The sequence below is a fragment of the Lepidochelys kempii genome, chromosome 14 (assembly GCF_965140265.1).
Source record: "Lepidochelys kempii isolate rLepKem1 chromosome 14, rLepKem1.hap2, whole genome shotgun sequence".
NCBI classification, from domain to species: domain Eukaryota; kingdom Metazoa; phylum Chordata; order Testudines; family Cheloniidae; genus Lepidochelys; species Lepidochelys kempii.
In genome coordinates, this window is record NC_133269.1 from 41,539,228 (window position 1) to 41,561,583 (window position 22,356).

At 54.3% G+C, this 22,356-nt stretch overlaps 2 protein-coding genes and 1 long non-coding RNA gene across 5 annotated transcripts; 2 read left to right on the forward strand and 1 right to left on the reverse strand.

Moving 5' to 3' along the window:
* Positions 1–621: 621 nt before the first annotated feature.
* On the forward strand, positions 622–3,884 carry LOC140897536 (maestro heat-like repeat-containing protein family member 7). Its single transcript, XM_073310251.1, has 6 exons — positions 622–681; positions 1,337–1,441; positions 1,831–1,966; positions 2,192–2,286; positions 3,743–3,826; positions 3,873–3,884. Exons 1-6 carry the CDS (start codon positions 622–624, stop codon positions 3,882–3,884), a joined length of 492 nt encoding a protein of 163 aa, XP_073166352.1.
* Positions 3,885–5,283: 1,399 nt separating this feature from the next.
* Positions 5,284–7,091, forward strand: LOC140897943 (uncharacterized). Its single transcript, XR_012154890.1, has 3 exons — positions 5,284–5,523; positions 5,664–6,329; positions 7,005–7,091. It is a non-coding gene; the product is annotated as an uncharacterized lncRNA (long non-coding RNA).
* Positions 7,092–12,815: 5,724 nt separating this feature from the next.
* LOC140897922 (C-type lectin domain family 2 member D-like) lies at positions 12,816–22,356 on the reverse strand. Of its 3 annotated transcripts, none has more exons than XM_073311218.1 (6): positions 22,180–22,356; positions 20,741–20,993; positions 19,602–19,640; positions 18,218–18,405; positions 17,372–17,475; positions 12,816–14,159 (listed from the first exon to the last, which is right to left on the reverse strand). In XM_073311218.1, exons 2-6 carry the CDS (start codon positions 20,832–20,834, stop codon positions 14,009–14,011), a joined length of 576 nt encoding a protein of 191 aa, XP_073167319.1. In that variant the 5' UTR covers positions 20,835–20,993; positions 22,180–22,356; the 3' UTR covers positions 12,816–14,008. The 3 variants fall into 3 exon arrangements, with proteins under 3 accessions (XP_073167319.1, XP_073167317.1, XP_073167318.1); XM_073311216.1 differs by having other exon boundaries at positions 19,539–19,640; XM_073311217.1 differs by having other exon boundaries at positions 19,539–19,640; positions 22,285–22,315.

A 22,356-nucleotide genomic window follows, 5' to 3' on the forward strand; every position in this document is an offset into this window, starting at 1 on the left:
ACCTGCATCTCCAAACCTCTGATCTTTTCCTCCATCAGCTCTATCAGACGGCATTTCATGCAGACAAAACTCTTACCAGGTGCCCCCTCCAGGATCATGTACATACCACAGCTTCCACATCCAGTCATCTTCATTGTGTCATCTGCTACATGGGTCACTCCCACTGCCACCTCTGAATCTGTCATAGCCTTCCCACCTAAATCCTGTTAATCTGGGAAACACAAACACAAGATTTCTTTCTTTCTTTCTTTCTTTCTTTCTTTCTTTCTTTCTTTCTTTCTTTCTTTCTTTCTTTCTTTCTTTCTTTCTTCCATAAGCCGTGTTTTGCCCAGAATCCCAGCTTCCATCCATAGCAACTTGGCTGTTTCATACTCTTCTGCCTACAAGGCCCTCTGCAGAGACCTCCTAAGCTCATGGATCAAAGGTCCAGGGGTCATCAATTCTTGCGAATTGCCTGCAGTGGGATGTGAAGGAGAGAGGCCAGGATATGTGTTTGGAGTCTCCCCAGTGCTTCCCAGCGACCCCTCTTCCCATCCTGTGGCAGGTGTAGGCCCAGGTTCCCTAACTCTGACCCATGCTTTGCAGGCTCTGCATAAAGTCATCCCAGAGGTCCTGGATGCCATGCTGGGGAACCTGCTGGCAGAGTCCCCAGACACAGACAGACTCCACTTCATCTTGGAGGTGAGCCCCGTTTCACCTGAACTCTTTGGGGGACTGGTAAGGAGAGACTGGAAGATCCATTTTCCACTCTGTCCTCCTAGCTGGGTCCCCAGTGGGCCGTCCTTGGTTGGGGAGGTCAGTGCAATGCAGTGTCAGGTCCTTCCTTCTTGAGGGACAGAGGAAGGAGCTGGGACTTCAAGCCAGAGCTCTGCCTGGTTCTGCTGAGCACTAACCACAGGGCTCCTGGCTGTCTTGGGGAGTGAGAGTCTGAAAACCCACCCTTCCCCCACCCCTCCAACACACACACCCCATGAGATTCGAGAGATGGTTCTCAGAGAAGAGGCACACACTCCTTCCTAGAGAAACAGGAGGACCCCAGGGAATCAGCCCTTCCCTCTGATCTGCTCTGAAATTCCTGGGGGAATTGTGTTCTCAGTCAGTCCCTACATCCCCCCAAGGATTTTCGTAGCAGGGAAGGGTCAAGGGTTCAGTCTCCTTTCTGGTGAACTGTTCAGGAATCAGGAGTTCTGGGAGGATGGGACCATCTGCCATCAAGGCCTCAGATATTCCCCCCTGTGCAGAATGTCTCAGGCCCCTGGGGCTGGGGGCATGGGGGGATCATTTGCAAAGCAGGTGCACCTGGCCACTGAGTCTGACCTGCCTCCTTTCCCCACAGGATATCAACTTGTGGGTCGTGTCCAGGGTGTCGCAGGAGCGAGCCAGGGCCATCAGGAGCAGCACAGCCCTGCTGAGATACACGGTCACCCTCCCTGAGTTTGACGTAAGTGACCTCCGATCCCAGCTTGCTGGCTCCAGGCGGAGACGGGCTGGCTCCAGCGGGCTGCAGGATCTGCTGCGGCCGGGGCTGTGGCTTAGGAGGGTTCTTCATGGGGAGGCAGAGGCAGAGCAGGGACTGAGCAAGGCTTGAGTCAAGTTCTTCTTGTCCTGGTTCAGTGTTGTCCCTGGGCCTTTAAGGAGCCCATGCTCCACCCCTGCTTGGCATCCCAAAGCAGCTCCAGGCTCCCTTGGTAGCAGAGCAAATGAAGGGTCGATCTCAAGCTCCTCTCCCCCAGCATCTCCTGCAGAGGAGCTAAGGGGAAGGAGCCCTCTGGCCCAGGGGGGCTGACAGGAAAATGCTGATGGAGTCCCCTCTCCTCTCCCTTCCATTAGATCTCAGCCGAGTTTCCTAGGATGGGGCACCATGTGGCCCAGCTGGCTCTATTTGTCAGCGATCCAGACAAGGACATCAGCCGGCAGGCCAGGGAGGGGACTTACCGGCTCTACCAGCTGCTGCTCCGACAGAGGGGTAAGGAACCCAGCTGGGACACGGAACCCAATAGGGAACTAAGAGTGACCACAGGTGGATAATGGGACCCCAGACCATTTCTCTCAGACTGACCCCAGCTGGAGGACAAGTCTCTCTCTGCCTCTGTTCTTCTCCACTCCACTGTGGAGCCACCAATGGGGTTGGAAGGACACAGAAACTGCAACCAGAAGGAGAAAAGTCTCTCTCTCTCTCTCTCTCTTCCAGGCCTGACCATACATGACGCAGAAGATCTCTGGTGCTATGATTGGCACCAGGACAGCAGGCTCTTGGGCTACAAAAATACAGCCAGAGTGGGGGAGGTAAGGGCACTGTGCCAGGGCATGACACAGCCCGGGGAGTGGGGCTGGCTGGGTTCCCTGCAGTGGATGCCTCCTGGAGACAGGAGAAGAGCCCGCTCCTTATTTCCAGCTCAGAGCTCCTCATCCAGCAACCAGTGGGACAGGCTGGTGCTAAAGGTCCCACATTGGAACCTCGCTAGTTGCCGTGATTTGAGTGTCTTACATGGCTGCATTGCTACGTAGCATAAGGAGGATCCCCGGGTGGGTGAGTTAATATAGGATTTTGGCTCTGGGTGTCTCTCTGCTCCTTGTCCCCCTGGCTGATCCCCAAGTGTCTGAGAGGAGAGCCCTGAGTCAGTCAGTCACGATTGCTTGATCAGACCCTTGTTTAATTCCCTGCATCCTGTAGAAGCAGAGAAAGGAGGTGGGCTTTGCCCAATTCCATTGCCGATTAGGAAGCAGAATGCCCCAACCTGGGAACTGGGTAGGGGACATAGTGAGCTCCAGAGCCAATATGGACCACATGCGCCCCCCTCATATCTCCAGACCCAGCCAGGGAATGGCAGAGTATCTGGACCTCAGCCACTGTTCCAAAGAAGCACATTGTCACTGACCCAAGTTGCGGCTACTTGCTGCAGAAGTAGAAAATCAAAGACACCCCCCCGCCCCCATCTCACAACTGTGGTGAGAATATCCAAACCTTCGAACACACCGTAACACAGTGCCCCCAGCCTGGAGTAAAAGGTGAAATGGGTGATTGCCACAACATCACAGAGGAGGCCCTGGAGCGGCTCCTGGATCGACAAGGGCATCGACAGAACGCTGCTCCACAGACGCCCCGTGAGAGAGACTGTGTGAGGTTGTCCCGCCTCCCACAAGCTGAATTGCTGCAGCGGAAGAAAAGTCTCCGAGGAGCGTCTGGGATGGGGACTGGGCCATGAGTCTCCTTGTCCTTGTCAGGCTGCAGGTTGGATTCCCCTTGAAGAAACCAAGGAGATGCAGAGGCCATTCCCAGCAATGAGAGAAATCACTAAGCTGGGGTGAAGAGACCTTTGGTCTGTCAGCTCCAACCCCCTCGCCCCCCACAACACACACACACTCCTCTAGCCGCTGAGGTGCAGGAGATCTCTCTGCTGGAAGCAACACAGGGTCCCCTGTCATCTCGGTGCCCTGCACAGCAGAGTGGGCCTGCTCACACACATTAGAGATCCATTTCCAGCCCATCCTGGCCCCTGCCAGAAATTGCCCTCCCGGAAGAGCCACTGGAGGCTTTGGTCCCTCAGCATCTACGACCTTTTAATAAAGGGGCTTCCCTGAGCCCTGGGACCCTGAAAGCCTCCTGGGGAATGAACTGCCTTGTCCACAGCAGCTCTCTTCCCCGCCCTTTGGGGCACTAGACGGTGATGCCATTGTACGGCCAGGACTTGGAGGCTGGCTCTGGCCAATCTGCTTGAGCCTCGTGTCCTCTTGGTTTTAGGTCTTTGGAAAATTCTTCTCCATCGGTCAGAAAAGATCCTTCCTTCAGACAGCAGTGCTGGCTATCCACGACCCCGTGCTACGTGTCAGCCAGGCTGGGCTGGTGCTCGTCTACTCCCTCCTGGGGGAAGCCCAGCAACTGATGGGGGTCACGGTAAGCAGCTGCAATCGACTCAGGAGCTTGGGGTGGAGGCCAGGGCCTCATTCCCATCTTATCGCCATTCGCTGGCCTGGTGGCAAGGAGCCTAGTGGGGACTTCTGGACTTCATGGACTTCTCTTCTTAGGATGTGGTGCTCTGCTATCACTCCTGGAAAGGACAGGAGAGTCCCCTAAGAGCCCTCTGGGAACCTTTCCTGCCCCACAGAGCTGCACCCATTTCCCCATAGCCTAGTGTCCATGTCACCTGAGCCACCATCGAGAGTTGCTCCCTTTCCCGGCAGCCTGGGAGGCCAAGGACTGACTGGTGATGGCGACTGACCAGGAAGAGCTGAGGCACATGGGCGTGGGAAGCTGATCTTGCTGCTGGTAGGGCTGGACCCGCTCTCGAGAGATTGGGAGGATTCAGTCAGCAGGGGCTGCTGACCTGCCTCGTTCACCAGGGCTGCCATCCTGTGGCTTCAGCTTTTGTCACTGGGGTGACTTGGGGAAAGGTCTCAACCTCTCCCCATCCCACTTTACTGCTGCCAGAATCCCTCCTGCCCCCCACCACCCTGCTAGAGCCCCCTCCCTGCCCTACCTGGGTGGGGATGGAGGTGGGGGTGGAGGAGAGGGTTCTACGAACTTGAGCGGTGTCCCCAGGTGGGTTGGAGGTGGAACAGCTGTCAGGGGCACTGATGGGGAGGTGGCAGGAGCTCACCCGACAAGGAGGGGGGTTGGCACTGGAGGTCACTAGAGAGGACAGCAAGCCTCCATCCTGGGGGTCGGGAGGGTGAATCCACCACTCAGACATGAGCAGCTGCTGGGTGGAAATGATGGTGCTGGTTCCAGGTGCCCTTAATCCTCCCTGATTCCTGGGGAGTGTCTCCGTCTCTGACATGTTCTCGTTCCCCTGCAGCACGAGGATGTCACAGCCAAGGTCATGGGCCAGCTTCACATCATCAGGCACTTGCACCAGATGCCCGAGGCGCTGCAAGGGCTGTGGCTCCTCTGATGCTCTGAAAGGTTCCCCTCCCTGTTCAGCAAGTCCCGCTCCCTGCTGCAGGTACTGCTCTGTCTCACTGTAAATGCGGGGCTAGTGGAAGCGGAAATGGAGGCCCCTGGCACTCACAGAAATTCTCTGCCCTCTCTGTGGAGCCGAGTCCTTCCCTTGGCCCCCCAAATTCCTTCATCTGGGGCAGGAGCTCTTTCCCTCACACCCATACCCCTCCCCTCTTTCCTTGATCTCACCCCCATCCCATTCCCCGTGCTCCCAGGCAGAGATCTTCCTGCCCCATATGGCGCAGAAGGACCTTTGGGTCAGGGCTACAGACTGTCTGCCCAACTGAAGCTCAGGAAGCTCCACATTTGAGGAGGTGAGGATGGGACAGAGGCTCAGGGCTAGCTTCATCTCCTGCCCTTTATTCTTCCTTTGGCCCCTCTATGGGCTCTCAGAGTCTGACATGAAGAGGAGCCTCCTCCGCCCATGTCTTCTAGGCCCTGGAGCGTCTGACAGCCTCCCAGATGGGTGTAGTCAGAAGCTGAACCACCTCAGGGAGCAGTGGGGGCAGGTCCCTTGTCCGAGGAAACCAAGCAGTGGTAGTTCTCAAAGAGGCTGAGAGGGAAGACCCTGCTCCCTCATGGAGGTAAGAGCCATTGACTTCTTTGGGCATATGGGTTTCTTGGGGGAGAAATGGGATCCCTGCTGCATAGCCTGGCTGGGAGCTTCCCCCATCCCTGGGACAGAGACATCTCCAGCAATGTGCCACCCTTGTTTTTTTCCTAGCAAGAGGCTCCCCAGAGAACTCCTCAAACCTGTTCTCCTGGGAGCGTTTCTGGGAGGAGGCTCCCGTCCCTCAGTCTCCAACTCCATCATGCAGTCTCTTTCACCTAACATCTCCGCTCTCCAGTTCCACTTCCCGCAGCAGGACAAACGGACCTTCAGCTCCTAGAGAAAAGACTCTGACCTCCTTCTGATCAGCAATCGGGTTTCACCATCCCCTCAGCAAACCTGTCAGCCGGGCTGGACCGGATTTGAAGGAGGAGGATATCTAACAGGGTGGCTTGGCCTATGGCTGCCTAGCCTGGGGCTAGGCCAAATTGATGACCAAGTGAGCCCCACCTGAGAGGAAACAAGGGGAAACAGCAGCAAAAGTACAGAAGCAGAGGGAACTGTTCAGTTGACGGCCTTGGGCCAAAACCTGGAGTCCAGGGTAGGACTGGGTTCTCTCACCGTCCCTAAGGAAGGGGACACAGAAGACCATAGAAACCCAAGAAGGGCAGGCCGAGCCAAAATCAGGCTGAGGAAGAACTCCCCACGAGGGTGGAAGGCCTTGTTTCTGTTCAAGACATTTTTGGACTTTGTTTGGAAGGAGCACGACTCCAGGAAGGGGTAGACTAAAGGCCAATCACCTGGTTGGAGGGCTGAGTTCCCAGACAACAAACTGCAAGCGTGAGTATCAGCGGGGTTGCTAGCCCAGCGAGAAAGCGGTGACACGAGGCCTGGCCAGCATCTAGCGGTGAGTGAACTCTGGTACGCACCTGCTTCCATTCTGGAAACAGCCTGGTATTGGAGAGTGGTTGGGGAGAGCAGGGAGGTGGGAGGGGTTTCTGAGGCTGGGGTGAGGAGGAAGCTGTGGGGCTGGAAGGGGAAGGACATGGCCCAGCTTGTGGGAGGGATCCTGCTGGCTGTGTCTGGAGCCCAGTGTGGCCTCTTCTGTGAGAAGTTCCCATGGGTCAATGGGGCCTGAATCGCTCCTGCTCCTTTGGTCCCTTTGGGCTTCACAGGAGATGTCTGGTGAACTGCCCTTGGACTCTGGGCCCAGCACCGCTCAGAAATTATTCGCTACCTTCAGAGAGACAGGGCACAGCTCAGCCTGTTGGGTAGGCTGGAGACTCACACTTCACTCGAACACACGACACTGAGGTGCTTTGGGAAGCACAGTAACAAAGAAGAGATTTAAGTGAAACTAAGCAAGAGAAAAAGACAAATTTCAAACAGAGAAACAAAACAAAAAACACTTTGTAGTGACTTAAACTGAACGTTAACAAGTCACAATCTTTGCCTTAGCAGTTTCCAGACTAACATCTCAGCTTTCCTAACAGACCTTCTTTGATGTCCCTGTAGGGTACAAAACTTCTCTGTCGAATCCGCTGATTTGATTGCTTCGTCTTCTGGTTTCAGACCCTCTGTTCTCCTTCTGGGCTGCCCGGACCCTGACTGTAACATCTCTCTGGCCCAGCCTCTTACACAGATGCGTGCTGTAGCCAGCCCAGCGCAGGGAGCAGGGGGGACAGATGGTCTCATCCTGTCAGACCAAGAAACAGGGGTCCCAATGAGGCTTAGATGGAAGATCCCAGGCATCTCCTGGAGGTAAGAACCGTCCACTCTTCTGGGCACTTGGGGCTGTTGCAACAAAGAGGGGGCTCCTGTTCCATAGCCTATTTGTCCTCATGACTGTGGTTTTTTTTTCTCAGAGGATGCGTCCGGGACCCTGCAGACTGTTTCGTGCAGGAGGTTTGGGCGGGGAGAGATCAGTCACTGTCATGACCCATGGGTCATTAACCCGGGTCTGCAGGGTTCCTGGGAGCAGCCACCCTCCAGCACGCCACCTGGAAGCCTACGAAAAACTGCTTACCTAGGACTGATGAAGTCCAGACCCAGTTTGAGGCTCTGTTGGCGGAGTCCCAGAGCAGCTAATCGGCCCCCAGGACCTCCTTAAACCAGCAGCAGGAACAAGAAGCTGTCTGAACACCCGAGCTCCCACCCGCCCCCTCTGGACCGTGTTGGCTGTTCCTGCTCCCGGTCCCCAGGCTTGATTTCCTGGCATGCGGACTCGGGGTGACTCATCTGACTTGAGGTGCTGAACACAATTTGGTCTTTTGCTTCTGCTCTTCCCGTGTCCTGACCCAGCTGACTCTCAACTCCTGTCTTGTGAGTGTGGACTCTGCCTCTGACCACTAGGTCTGGTTGCCCATGACCTGGCCATCACACTGACTTTTCTACAGTTCCTCCAGTGCCCTTTTCTGCTCTCCAGCTCTTCTCTCCCAGCAAGACACACCGATCCCTGGCTCCCAGAGTCCTGCTTGCCTGCTAGTCAAGGGCTCAGGGGTGGAGCTTGTCTTGCCCCCTCCCGCACCAATGGCTGCTTTTCCTCGGGGACTCTCCCTAGCGCAGAGGAGAGTCCGCCCTGGCAGAAATTCAGGAAGTCACGGAAGGGACGGTCTGCTCAGCTCCCTCTGCAATGCCACTGCCCGAGACCATTAGGAGTGGGTGCCCAGTGACTGCGCCAGCAGCTCCTTGAGAGACTCCTGGGGGCAGGGCAGTCGTGTTTCCCGGTGACCGCGGGAAGCCATGCAAAGCATGCGGCATTGAGGAGACTCTCCTGCTGTCCCAAAGGGTTTCTGTTCTCCTGCACGGTCAGACCGTGGGGCCGGCTGGCAGAATGGGGAAGAGCTGGTTGGTGATGAGTCGGAGGATTCACCATAGAGGTGGCAGCAGCTGCAGATCCTGGAGTCCCTGTGGTCGGGTTACCATGCGTCCGGATTTTCCCGGACATGTCCGGCTTTTTGGGTTTTAAATCGCCCTCCGGGAGGAATTTGTAAAACTCTCCAAAGGTCCGGGATTTCCCTCCCAATGCAGCACTCTGGGAGTGGGGGGGGGGGAGCTGTGCGCTCTGCGGGGGAGCGTGGCTCTGTGTCTGGCTCCGCACCCCAGACACACTGCTCTGAGCAGCAGGGTAAGGGGGTCGGGGGGCTGGAGAAGGGGCACGGGGTCCCAAGGGGCAGTCAGGGGACAGGGAGCAGGAGAGGTCGGATGGGTCAGGGGTTCTGGGGGGAGCCTGACAGGGGGTGGGCATATGGAGAGGGGTTGGGGGAGACAAGGGACAGGGAGCAGGGGGGGTTGGATGGGGCGGAGGTTTGGGGGCAAAGTCAGGGGCAGGGAGCAGGGGGGGTTAGATGGGTCGGGGGTTCTGCGGGGGCAGTCAGAGGACAGGGAGTGGTTGGATAGGTGTGGGAGACCCGGGGGTCTGTCAGGGGGCAGGGGTGCGGATAGGGGGCGGGGCAGTCAGGGGACAGGTAGAGGGGGAAGTTCTAGGGGGGTAGTTAGGTTGGGGGGGTCTAAGGAGAGGGCAGTTGGAGACAGGGAGAAGGAAGGCTTAGATAGAGGACGGGGTCCTGGGAGGGGGTGATCAGGGGACAAGGAGCAGGGCGGGTTGGATGGGTTGGCAGTTCTGTGGGGGGCAGTCAGGGGGCAGGAAGTGGGAGAGAGTAGATAGGGGGCAGGGCTACCACTCCCTCCCCCCCAGAGTGTCCCCTTTTTTGAAATTTCAAATATGGTAATCCTACCCTATGGGTCCAGCCTCCACTCCTGAGAGTTGAGGCGAACCTGCCCCTGTTCTCAGGGAGTCTTTGGCTTTGGCGGCTGGGCCTGCCTGCCGAGACAGAGGACTCAGTGTTTCCATCAGGCTGCTCAGCTGCAAATGCAGCCACCCAAAGACGTGAAGAAAGGAAGCGAAAGAGCAAAGCTGGACCCTCCGCTGAGCTCCTGCAATCAAGTGAGCCCAGCCTGGGAGAGACGAGGGAAAGCTCCAAGGTGGCTGGTGGCTGCAGGAATCCAGGGGAGGAGAAATAAATAGTTCATGATGAATCCTACAGGCTTTGTCTTGTGTGGTGAAGGGTTTAAAATGGGTCTAGTTACTATCACATTCAACTTTACAATCGCTGTGTCTGATTGAAGGGCAGGTCTGGAAAGGTCAGAGGTCACTCGAGGAGCTTCAAGTCTCCGATTCTGTCCCTATTGCCTGCTTTGACCAGCTGATCTCACCCCAACACATCCCTCAGGTGGTCGCAGTGGTGAGCTCTTTCCCTCTTTTTCTGGATTAGCCGCCAGCAAGGGGACAGGATACATGTGGCCAAGGAAATGGAGAGGCATGGGGGTCACTGGCAGAGGCATGCAGAGAATTTGCAGAGTTGCCTGTTAATGCAGCTCCTCTGGGGGAAGCACAGTAGGGTCCCGTGTACTCAGGGCACCATTTCAAATTTTGGTGGTGGCGGGGAGGATAATTTCACCATGATTCCAGGGGCTATTTAGGCACCTGAAAACTCTAGTGTTTTGGCAGATAACCTAGCAATGAGCTGACAGGAACACTTGCCAGACTGCTTTCCGGGGAAGACAGCTGTAAGAATGGATCCAGGGAATGGTTCTGTATCTCTGAGCTGTTTGGACACTTTCAGGGAACATTGCAGATGCAAGACAGAGATCCCCAAAGTTGTCCTGGGTGACCCTGAGAGACTTATGGAAAACTAGCAGATACCACATCTCTGCTGTCACTTTGCACTGACAAACTTGGACTGTCTGAACCTGTTCATGTATTTTACCTGCTTTAACCTCTCAAGAACTTTCACATATAAAAGAAAGAAAATTAAATAAATGACGTAGTTACACCGATATAGGGCTGTAGCCTAAACCCGACCTCAGAGTTGTCCCATTGAAATGGAATTATTCACAGCAGTCATTAAAGTTAAACATGCACGTAAATGTTTCCAGGGCCGAGATTAAGGCCACAGCTTATGAGAGGTGCAGACGCAAGAAGAGAAGATCTGTGCAAAAACTGAAATACCACTTGCAACTTGGCCCAAACAATGCAGCATGAAAAATAAACTCATCTTGTTATACAGTAATAGAGCTGGTTCAAAATGGTTTTACACTCACAATGCAACCTTTTAACTAGAAATGCCACTTTGGATTACATTGATCATTTGAAAAGAGTTCCCTTTTTAAAAAAAACATTTTGGATTTCTCTGCCCACTTGAGAGAGAACGTGGAGTTTTTCCCACCAAAACTAAACAAAACTTTGATCATTAAAAACATTTGCAAATAAGTTTGAAGAATATCGTGGGGGGGGAAGAGTGGTTTCTTCTTCCATTTTCATGACCCTCCCCACCCCCGCTATTTTTGACCAGTTCTAATTATGAATAAATGTCTGTCTGTCCATGAATGATAAATATGTCTGCTACTGAAACATTTACAAACAATGGCTCTCAGCAGGAGCGCTGAGGTCACATTACGTAGAGAAACACCCAGGCCTGCAGGGTTCACATTCTCAAAGACATAAACCGCCCCAGGACGGGAATGTCACACATAACACAGCGTGACTGGCCCGGGTTGGTTAGGTGCGTGTTTTGCTGTTGCTGGCGAATTGTGCTTTTGTGAGGTGGGGGGAGTTATATTTGAAATATTTCATCCTCTCCCACTCTCATGCATGGGAGACCAGGGCCCACCACTTTTTACTGGCCATAAGTGTGAGCGACTGGATGAGGGGGGAGAGAAAGGAGCGGGGGGGCGGTGTTTTGGGGGCAAGGGGCAGCGTGAAGTGGGAGCTCAGGGAGAAAGGCGGCGTGAGGGGGAGGCTTCAGGGAAAGGGGCAGTTTGAGGGGGCAGGACCTCGAGGAGAAGGGCTGGCACAGGGGCTGGGCCACAGTTTGGGTGCCAGCAGCCCCCCCACTTTTAGGAAGCTTTTGCCCATCCTGCCCTCATCCCAAATACATTTGTTACGGTAAGAAAACTTTGAGCAACAAGGAGACTCAGAGACCCAAAATATAAACCACTAAAATCCTCACCTGCCCCTAGAGCAGGTTGAATAAAACTAAAATTTTTCCAAGTTTTTGATGAACCGAAAAGCTTTAAAAAAAAAAAAAAAGACCCAGGAACATTTCAAGGGTTGTAACTTTTTGAATTTTTAAAATAAAACTGAAGGACTTTTTTAAACAAAAAATTGTTTCAAGCTGAAAAATCAAAATGGTTTGTTTGGAAAGTGTCTAAACGAAATGCTTCGACTTTTTAAGAACTGGGGGGAAGGGCTGGACGTGAACAATTCAGCAGACCAGACATGAATTCGCAAACTGCTGAATTGGCATTTTTCACCTAAAAAAGGCATTTTTCACCTAAAACTGGCCCTTGATACAGACCTCGCATGCCCCCTTTGGTAAACTATTCTGTAGACCACTGGTTCTCCACCAGGGGAACATGTACTCCTGGCCATACGCAGAGGTCTTCCCGGGGATATATCAACTCATCCAGATATTTACCTCGTTTTAAAACAGGCTGCATAAAAAGCACTAGCGAAGTCAGTACAAACTAAAATTTCAGATCGTGACTTGTTTACACTGCTCTATATCCTATACATTGAAATGGAAGTACAAGATTTATATTTCCATTGATTTATTTTATTATATACTAACAATGAGAAAGTCAGCCATTTCAGTGATAGTGGCTGTGACGATTCTGTATTTTTTATGTCTGATTTTGTAAGCGAGTAGTTTTTAAGTGAGGTGAAACCGGAGTCGCACTTTTTAAGTGAGGTGGCAAATCAGACTCCTGAAAGCGGTACAGTCATCTGGAAAGGTTTAAAACGACTGATGTAACAATCAGACCCAGGGGATTCCTGGAAAACCTTCTGCGCTGCCTGCCACTGGCACCAAGGGGTCCCTGGGTCACATACATCTGTCCCCCAAACTCCATCTCTGGGCAGGCTCAGCTCCTCTCTCCTGCAAGGAGGGAACTGGAGCCAAGGCCGTGCAATAGCACTGTCTGCAGTGTCCTGAGAGAGTGGCGCCAACCTCAGGGCAGACTGCTGGGAACCAGGGCACAAATCCAAACTGGCTGAGAATTCTAGACCTAGATTTCACCAACCAAACATGCAGGGTAACCTCCTCCGGCATCCTAACAGCCTAGCCATGCAGTCCCCTTCGGTACTGTACCGATCTGTCTCGCAACCCAGGTGAGCCTGCCTCTGAGAGACAGATGGTCTCTCACACTCAGAATCACAACAGTATTCAGGTTACTCCCAGTCCCACAGGTCCAGGCACCCCAGGTGAACTGCACCTTAGACGTCACACCAAAGACCGCGCACGTAGCCAGTCTGATTATAGGACAATTTATTAAAAAGGAAATAAGATTTATTTACAAGGCTAAAGCAGGTGAACATACGCACACAACTAAGCTACAAAGTTTCAAAAGGTAACAGAAGCATCTATTGCAGTGATGCTCCGAGCTCAGTGGTTCAGGAGCAAAATTAGTGATCAGCCGTACCCAAAAGAGCCACAGTAGCGGGAATTCATTGTTTCATTTACTATAGTATTACTCCTATTTAAACAGGACGGCCGGGGAAATATTTAGGTTTTTATATAAATGCTCGCAGCAAATAACTTAGTGGCTAATAACATAGTAAAAGCATCCTGACTGGTTAACAATTAAATCACAGTGTTTTAATATCATGTGCTACAAAGAGTGGCAGGAGACACATTAAAGAGTCACTTGCAGCTCGTGAGCCGCAGTCTGTGTATCACTGGTCCATTATAAACTCTGTGTCCTTTAGGGCTAACCCAGGCTAAGCAGCTGGGGATCTCTTGCTTATGCCTAGAAAACCCTGCCCCCAGCATCAACAGGCTATATTCAGTTCCTTCTTGTATCCCACCTCCTCCCCTGTGCTCTGAGCTGCTGGAGATCAGCACTTCACACTCCTGAATGCCTTAATTCACTCTCCTGTCTGGTGATTTACACAGTCAGAGACTCCCAAAACAAATGCTCCAATATTACCTTACAGTGTGGGATACAGAGGTCAGAAGAAATTAGATTAATGCTGCAGCAGCTCACAAGCATTCAATAAAGGCTAATAATAAATAATAATAATAATAATATAATGCTAATTATAATAATAATAATAATAATAATAATGCTAATACCTATTTTAAAACACACAGCTGAGCCAGCCTGATCCCAGCTGTGCATTTCTCAGGGTCATGGAGCATTTTCTAAAGTAAAAAGCTTCTGTGGGGGAATGTCAGGGCAGTGAAAGCTGAGGCTGGTGCCTTGGCTCAGCTAGGCAGAGCTCCTGGTCCAGCTGAGGGAGGTTGGAAAGGCTGGATTTGAGCCGTTCCACTGGCAGAAAAACAGACGGCACGAGTGGGGGGACAAGATGTGCAAATAGCATCTCTCATTTTCACCTGAGTCCACAGTGCTCTGCCCAGTGATGCGCAGAGCATTCCCCGATATTCCGGAATTGCTCAGATGTGATATTGTAAAGAGATCAGTCCGGCTTTTCCGGGACTAATTCCCCAGTACTCTCCTTACGAGCCCCCTACCACAGCAGCCTCCTGTGCCTGTGTAAATGCATCGGGTTTGGTGCAGATCCAGTGTCTCTCACTGGTGCATCGCAAGCTGCTGACCTCATTCTCATCATTCAGATACGCGCACTCTCCTCCTCCTCTTATCGGAAACCTGCAAGACAGAAAGCTGGTGTCAGGTAGGAGTTGGACACTTCCCATCAGTCACAGGCAGGGAGAGATGCTCTCGCACAGTGCAGGGACCTGCTGCACTCACAGCCCCTTATGACTCCCCTTCCTGCACCTGCCACAGGCCCCAGCTAGAAAGGGGGCAGTGGGGCAGCAAGGCCAGGAAAGGTTTGAAGATCAACTGACCTCCATGGAGCATTTATGCCAGGTGGGTATTAACCCAGTTCCTACTCCCTCCCCCAGCCCCGCACACCCAGCTGGGTCTGGATGGGCCCCTGCAGGCCCAACCCACCCAAACGGCCCTGGGCGCAGGTTCCAGGTGACTCTCAGCATGGCGAGGACCAGCAGTAACGCCGCACAGAAGAGCTGGGTCCAGGGCTCCCTGGACAGTTTCCATCAGCTCTCAGGCCAGAGGCCTGTCAGGACAGGCTGTATTGCAGGGGGCGGCTGGAGTGAAATGCCAGCAGCACAAACCCAGCGGCCATGGGGTGACCCCAGCCACTCACACAGAGCTTCCTGTGAGAGCTGGAGGCCAGCGCTTCCCACCTGGGAACAGGGTGGGATCCAGGCCCACAGGCAAATCCTCCCCCATGGTCCCATCCTGGCTACTCACAGTAGGCATGTGCTGGGCTAGGAGGAGGCCCAGCACTACTCTTTGGGCAGGCCGGGATCTCCCTGCCCTCAGGCTACCAGCCTCTGGCTCGGGGTGAGGTCTGTCCCAGAGAAGGGAGAACCCAGCTCACAGCCAACTGTGAGCATCTCCCCCACCAGCATCACCCCGGAAGAGGTCTGAGGGGATGGCAATGATGCACCCAGAGCCTTCTGCTGGGGTGGGTGTCCACGGGGTGGCAGATTTCAGGGTTAACACCCCACTGAGATGCCTGTTTACCCAGTTCGGGTAAATTGGCATCACGTTAGGTATCCTCCAGTCATCAGCTACAGAAGCGGATTTAAATGATAGGTTACAGACTACAGTTAGTAGTCCTGCAATTTCACATTTGAGTTCCTGGTCCTGGTGACTTGTTACTGTTTAGTTCCTCAATTTGTTCCAAAACCTCCTTGAATGACACCTCCATCTGGGACAGTTCCTCATATTTGTCACCTAAAAAGAACGGCTCAGGTTTGGGAATCTCCCTCACATGCTCGGCCACGAAGACTGCTGCAAAGAATTCATTTAGTTTCTCTGCAATGGCATGGTGCCCGCTGCCGTGTAGACAGACCCCAAACAGGCCTGCTAACAGATGGGCTCATGATGCAATCACAGAGACAGACTGCTGCCGACATCAGGGCATCCTTGCTGGAATATGTGAAAGTATTTGACTGGGATCAAACAACAGGTCATCAACTGACTTGTTTTCTAAGCCTCCTCTGGGCACATTTTCCAGCTTCCCATCAATCGCAAAGGGCTTTTTTAAAAATGCCATTCGGCTGTAAGTACCTAAGACTGGTCACACTGGGTCAGACCAATGGTCCATCTAGCCCAGTGTCCTGTCCTCCAATACTGGCCAGCGGTAGGTGCTTCCGAGGGAATGAACAGAACAGGGTCAGTATCGAGTGATCCATCCCATTCACACCCAGCTTCTGGCAGTCAGATGTTTATGGACACTCAGAGCATGGGGCTGCATCCCTGGTCGAGCTATCCTCGGTGAACTTATCTACTTCTTGTCTGAACAGAGTTATACTATTGGCTTTCACAACATCCCTGGCAACAAGCTCCACAGGTTGACTGTGTGCTGTGTGAAGAAATACTTCCTTTTGTTTAGACCTGCTGCCTATTCATTTAATTGTGTGACCGCTAGGTCTTGTGTTACGTGAAGGAGAGAACAACACTTCCCTCTGCCCTTTCTCGACCCCACTCATGATTTTATAGCCCGCCTATGTCCCCCGCCCCTTAGTCATCTCCCCTCATATGGAAGCTGTTCCACATATCTCATCATTTTCGTTGCCTGTCTCTGCACCATTTCCAATTCTAATAGATCCTTTTTGAGATGGGGCAACCAGATCTGCACACAGTGTTCAAGGTGTGGGTGAACCATGGATTTATACAGTGGCATGATGATATTTTATGCCTTTTTCTCTATCCCTTTCCTAATGTTATTTAAAAGGATGCTCGTTTTTTGCCTCTAACCACCTCTTTTACTCTGCTGTTTAGCTATGGTGGCATTTTTTGAGCGTTTTTTTTTAATTGGGGGGGTATACATTTAGTTTGACCCTCTATTATGGTATTTTTAAATAGTCTCCATGCAGTTTGCAGGCTTTTCACCTTCTGACTGTTCCTTTCAATTTCCATTGAAGTAGCTTCTAGTTTCCCTTTCTGAAGTTAAATGCTACTGTGGTGAGTTTCCTCTGGCATTTCCCCCCACACAAGGATGATAAATTTAATTACATTATGGTCACTATTACTGAGCAGTTCAGCTACATTCACCATTTGGACTGGACCCTGTGCTCCACTTAGGCCTAAATCAAGAATTGCCTCTTCCCTTGCGGGTTCCAGGATTAGCTGCTCCAACAAGCCGTCACTGAGGGTGTCTAAAAATCGCATCTCTGCATCCCATCCAGAGGGTAAATGTCCCTAGACAATATGGGGATAGTTGAAAACCCCCATTACTATTGGGTTTTCTGCTTTTGTAGCCTCTCTAATCTCGGTGAATTTCACAGTCACCATCCTGGTCAGTAGTATACTCCTGCTGCTAGATTCTTATTCTTCAAGCGTGGAATTTCTATTCTGAGACATGCTAGCATACAGTTGGATTCGTTTAAGATTTTTACTCTAATTTCCTCTATGCTCTCCTGGACATATAGTGCCACTCCCCCGCCAGCATGACCGACTCTGCCGTTCTTTCAGTGCTGATGGTCCAGGGTCAAACCCTGCTATCGGCTCAACTGGGGTTTGGTTATTTGATCTCACCCACATCCCACTGAAATCCCTCTTGGGATGTCGTCTGGGCCATCTCTACTGTACCCAGTTCTCATGGCAGCCCCAGGCACTCAGCATTTGTGACTATCAGGCATCTTTAACGCACATGGCCCCACTAAAGCCAGACAGATCTGAAAGCTTTGGCCAGTCTCCCAGCAGACAACACTTGCTTCCACCCATCACTAATACGCAGAGTACATAGCACGGACTGGTGAGTCGGCCTGAACTCGCTATCTCAGACACCAGGGACCCAAAGCCCAGGGAAATCACAGAGGACTTACAGGTTGTTGAATTTGGTGCCATTGGCCCATTTCCAGAGCTGCCCAGGGTCCCTCCGGAGGCCAATCCAGTGGTCAAATCCGCCTTTATAGCGCAGCAGGAAAGCCTAAAAACAGCAGAGGTAGAGGTGGGGTCAGAGCACAGGCTCTGTGCACCAGAGAATCACAGGGACACACTGAAGGGCTCTGTTTTCAGGGAACGGCTGGGGATTTTCGCCTCCCTCTTGTCCAGCTCTGGGTAATTCAGTATTAACTTTCCCATCCCAAACCCAGCTCCCCCTCACACCAATCTGCCCGGGGCTGGAGCAGCTCTTGGGTGTTGCTGGGTCTAAGCTGCCCCCGCACCTCTCTATAGAAGGCCACATTCTGTGTCAAAGCCTCGCCTTACAGAACAGCTGAGCTCCCCTCCCCATCACAGGGGAAGGAGAAGGAAAGAGCCCAGCTGAGCTCAATAAGGGATGCTGGGAAGGGCCAGGGATGAGAGTAGAGCCACCAAATCCTCAGCCAGAAGGGGCCAGGGCTAAGAAGAGCCCCCCCATCCTCATCTGGCTCCCCAAGAGCACTGGCTCTTCAAGTCAATCTGGGATCTCAGTACCCCTTTGGCCCCATGCCACCCAGAAGACACTCAAGCCAGCCTAGCCCGAGATAGGGGCGGTCTCCTTTTGAGAGGGCTGACAGTGAGTGATCCCTGCAGTCAGACACAGACACTAGAGGTGTCCCGGGCCAGCCAGCCAGGCCTGGCATTCAGCAACGGGAAGCTCATTTACTCAGAGCTGCTCCTCGAGCCCAGGTTCTCCTGCAGCAGCTGCTGAGCCAAGACCAGAAGGTTGCAATTGGAGCATCTCTCACCATTTCCTGCTCACTGTTGATCTCAGCCAGGGAGGCACTGAGCGCAGAGCAGTAGGTCAGGCTGTAGGTCCAGTTCCTTTCGGCCTCAGAGAAATAGTAGCGTTTCCCTTGGTATACGATCCAGCCGTCTGGGCACGCGGGGCCAGCAAGGAGGCCCAGATCAGCTGACGGAAGCTTAGGTCTCCACACTGAGAATGAGACAGCGACACGTGGTGTGAGCGAGACCCGCCACCCGCCAACGAGGAGAACATGGGGAGATCAGCCCCTGCACCCCAGGCTTCTGAGACACCTCGAACCAGGGTGGGTACTGAAAGGCCGTGAGGGAGCCAGGAGGATGCTGGGAATCCAGCCCCAGAGGGGGGTTATCTGACTCTGGTCTCCCTCTCTTGGGTTCACATTCAACAGGGATGCAGCTGACAAACCGCTCATGCCATGAAGCCCAGGACAGAGAGCTGGGTCCAAGCTCCGTGTTACAACACGGGGTGGGCAGAGAGCTGTAGAGGGAGGGGACAGTTACAAGGGGGCCAGCAGGGGGGCAATAATTAATGGGTAGGAGATTAACTTCAACATGATTTGCCAGGTCTAGTACCCCAAGGAGTTCTGCTAGCCTGGACTGCTGCCCCCTCCCCCTGCTCTGCGCTTTGCTTCCCTGGAGAGGCAGGTTGAGATGAAGAGGGGAACAAACTCCCTTCCCTTCAGGAGACCGGACGCCCGCTGCCCGGCCTGTCCAGCGCAGCCAGCCAGGTTCACGGTCACCACAAACAGCTGCCATCTGCGCTCGCACACGCTGTCTGTGCAGGCGGGGACGTCAACAGCGCGACGAGACCCTGCCCTGCCGAGGTCACCAGTGGGTGGGTTTCACACTGCGTTAACGGGGCTGTCGGTACTGCGTTCCACGGCTCCTTTCAGTGACACGCCAGCAACTGCCCAGCACTGGGCACGACCCGGCGATGCAGGAAGGCCAGGCTGGCACCTCAGGGCGACACGCTGCAGGCAGAGGGCCCAGCTCATTGCTGCCCTGCACCGTCAATCACCCCCACTCTGCACGGGTATCCGTGACCGTGCCTGGGGCCCGGCAACAGTGACTTGGACCCAGAGTGCTCAGAGGTGGGCTGGGGGGAGCTAATTTCAGTCCCAACACAGAGAGTGCCCAGGTGCAGGGGTCTGGGAGGGAGCAGGAGGGAGGTCTTGGAGGAACATCCCCCAGGAATCCTCTGTCCCAGGGGCACAAGCCAGACAGGCCAGGAGGAGAGACTGACTGTGGTGGCTCCAGGGGCAATGGGATGTGCAGAGAGGGGGAAAGGGAAGGGTGAGAACTCACCTGCCAGGACAATGATGAGAACTAAGAACATGGTTACGAGGGCGACTGCGAGCACAATTGTACCTTTCTTGTAGTTACATTTCCTGCAGTTGCGATGAGGGTCTGAAACAGAAAGACGCGTCAGGCAGGGCCGCGAGGACACGTCTCCCTGACGGCACCAGGGCTGGAGCTGCCTTAGAACAGTGGTTCTCACCCACCGGTTCGTGTACCCCTGGGGGTAAGCAGAGGTCTTCAACGGGGCACATCAACTCATCGAGAGATTTGCCTCGGGCTACAACAGGCTACATAAAAAGCACTAAGTCAGTACAAGCTAAAATTTCCTACAGACAATGACTCGTTTATACTGCTCGATAGACAATACACGGAAAGGTACAGCGTTGATAGTCCAATCGATCTATTTCATAATTAAATACGCAACAATCAGAGAGAGTCAGCAATTTTTCAGGAATAGTGGCTGTGACACTTTTGTATTTTTATGTCCCATTTTGGAAGCAAGTTGTTTTTAAGTGAGATGAAACTTAGGAGAGTGCAAGACAAATCAGCCTCCTGACAGGGCGACAGTCCTCTGGAAAGGCCAAGAACCACTGGACTCGAACATGCACCGTTCTGTCGATTGCTCCTTCCCTCAGATGCTCTGGGAGAGGAGCCCGGAGGGTCAGGCCGGCTGGGGCTGGCAGAACAGCCCCTCCTTCCCCTCAGCTCAGTGCCCTCCCCTGGGCACTCCCAGCCAGGCTGCCAGGAGGCCTGGTGAGCTCAGGGGCGCAGAGATAAGGACCCGCATGTCCTGGTGGCAGTTGCTCAAGCTGCCCCCCATCCCCACTTCTCCTCTGCCCTGTGCGGAGCGGTGGCTGGGCCCACACTGCCGAGTGCCCCTGTCCCCACACACTGGGGTCTCACATTGGCCATACACAGCAGAAGGGGGGAGAACAAACCAAGCAGAGATGGGCCAGGGCTGTCACAGGGGGTCTGACACACCCAGCCCAGGAGGGCCCTGCACAGCCCCACGGCCACCGCTGTGTCTGCCAGACAGCAGCTGTGTGCCAGGGATCGGTGCCCTGAGAGCCCCTGGGGGTGATCCAGTCCCTGCTGCCCACAGACGGGGGGTTGCTGGGCACTGGCTGCTGCCACTGAGAGCCTGGCCCCATGTGGAGCAGCCTCAGTGTCTCTCTCCAACTTGTTCCCAGGCAGCGACACCCCATTACCTGGCTCCCCTCCAGTCTCCAGGTGTCCCTTGCCCTCAACAGGCCACTCCTGCAGCGGCTCTTTGCTCTCAGCAGGTCCAGCTGCTGGCCCCATCGTCTCTCTCAGCGACACTCGGGCTGCACGCTGCTGGAGACGCTGGGCTGGGGTCGGCTCCTCTCTGTGACTGGGTCCGATTCTGCAGCAGCCGCCGAGCTGGGGCGGGGGTCCTGGCCCTGGCTCCCCGCACACCCTGCTCTGGACTTTCCAGCCGATCTGAAAGTCGAGACAGACCCAGGAGGACAGGTCAGTGGGGGGTGGGGCACGATTTGTGGTTTCCTGTTCCATGCCCAGCAGCCCAACCCCCTGCCAGAGGCGGTGCCATGATGATTAAACCCCCATAAACCCCATCGGCCCCTCCAACCCCAGGGCTTCAGAGACCTGATCTGCTACAGACCCCACCCACCGGGCCACACCACCCACACGTGACAGGCACCCAGCTGGGGTTGACAGGATGAAAAAACCCTCCCTCCCCACTCATACCTCCTGCAATCGAGAGCAAGTCGAGAATCCTAACAGGAGTGGGGAGTTGGTGGGCGGGGGGAGAGAACCAGGATGGATTGAGTAAAATCAAGGCAATTAAATCACCAAGTCCAACGCCTCAATTGAAATGATCAATTTTAATCAACTTTTCCATTTACACTTCAGTAATTTTCTAAGGCCAAGTGCCCACTCAGTGGGCAACAGAACCATTAAAACTTCATGTCCAAAACTTCCCCCACAGGGGGGTGGGGGGAGGCGGGGAAATTGTGGGAGGGGCCCTTTCCTTCCCCCCTTTTCTTTGCGAACACAGGCAGGGGGAGGATGCCCGTGGGAAGCCCGGCCTGGGGCCCCCAAGGTTGGGGGTACAGGGAGCAACAGTGCGCTGATGCGCCCCCCCCCCCACTGGCTTGGGGCCACGGGAGGGGAAGGGCCCAGCTAGCTCCATGCTGCACAAAGTTGCCCCATCCCTGGCGAGCAGAGCAGGGGGGTGCGGAGAGCCACCAGACACCTAAGACAGGCCCTGCCCCCAGAGGAGAAGGAAGGAGGAAGGGGGCCGCCGCGGGGGGGGGAAGGGGGGGCCGCGTGCCCTCACAGCCCCTTAGAGTTGCCCAGCCCAGAGAGGGGGAAGACCCCGCCTGGGCGGACTCGCTGGGGGAAGCGCACGGAGGGGCAGGGGAGGCTGAAGGCTCCGAGGTCAGACCCAGGAAGGTGGAAGCTGGGTGAGCTGGGTGTCCTGCAGACAGGCTGCGCCCAGAGAGGAGACTGCCCCAGAGTCCTGCCTGGCTTCCTGGGGAGCAGCTCCAGAGCATCCCCCCCAGCCCGGAGAGACAGAGGCGGGGGGTGTTCGGGGGGTTCTAGCCCCTGCCCCCGTGTCCCGGCGCTCCCCCGACAAGCCCGGCGCGGGTGGCACGTTTCTCACCGGCTCAGCAGTGACCGTCCGCGCCCGGAGCCGCCGCGCCGCGCCGCCCGGCTGCGCTTTAAAGACCGTGGGCGCTTAGCTCAGCTTAGTCCGCACCCCGCGCACCTTCAACCTGCCCAGCTCTGACCTGCCTCTGCGCTCCGGGACCTTCGAAAGCCTCGCGGTGACTCCACCCCA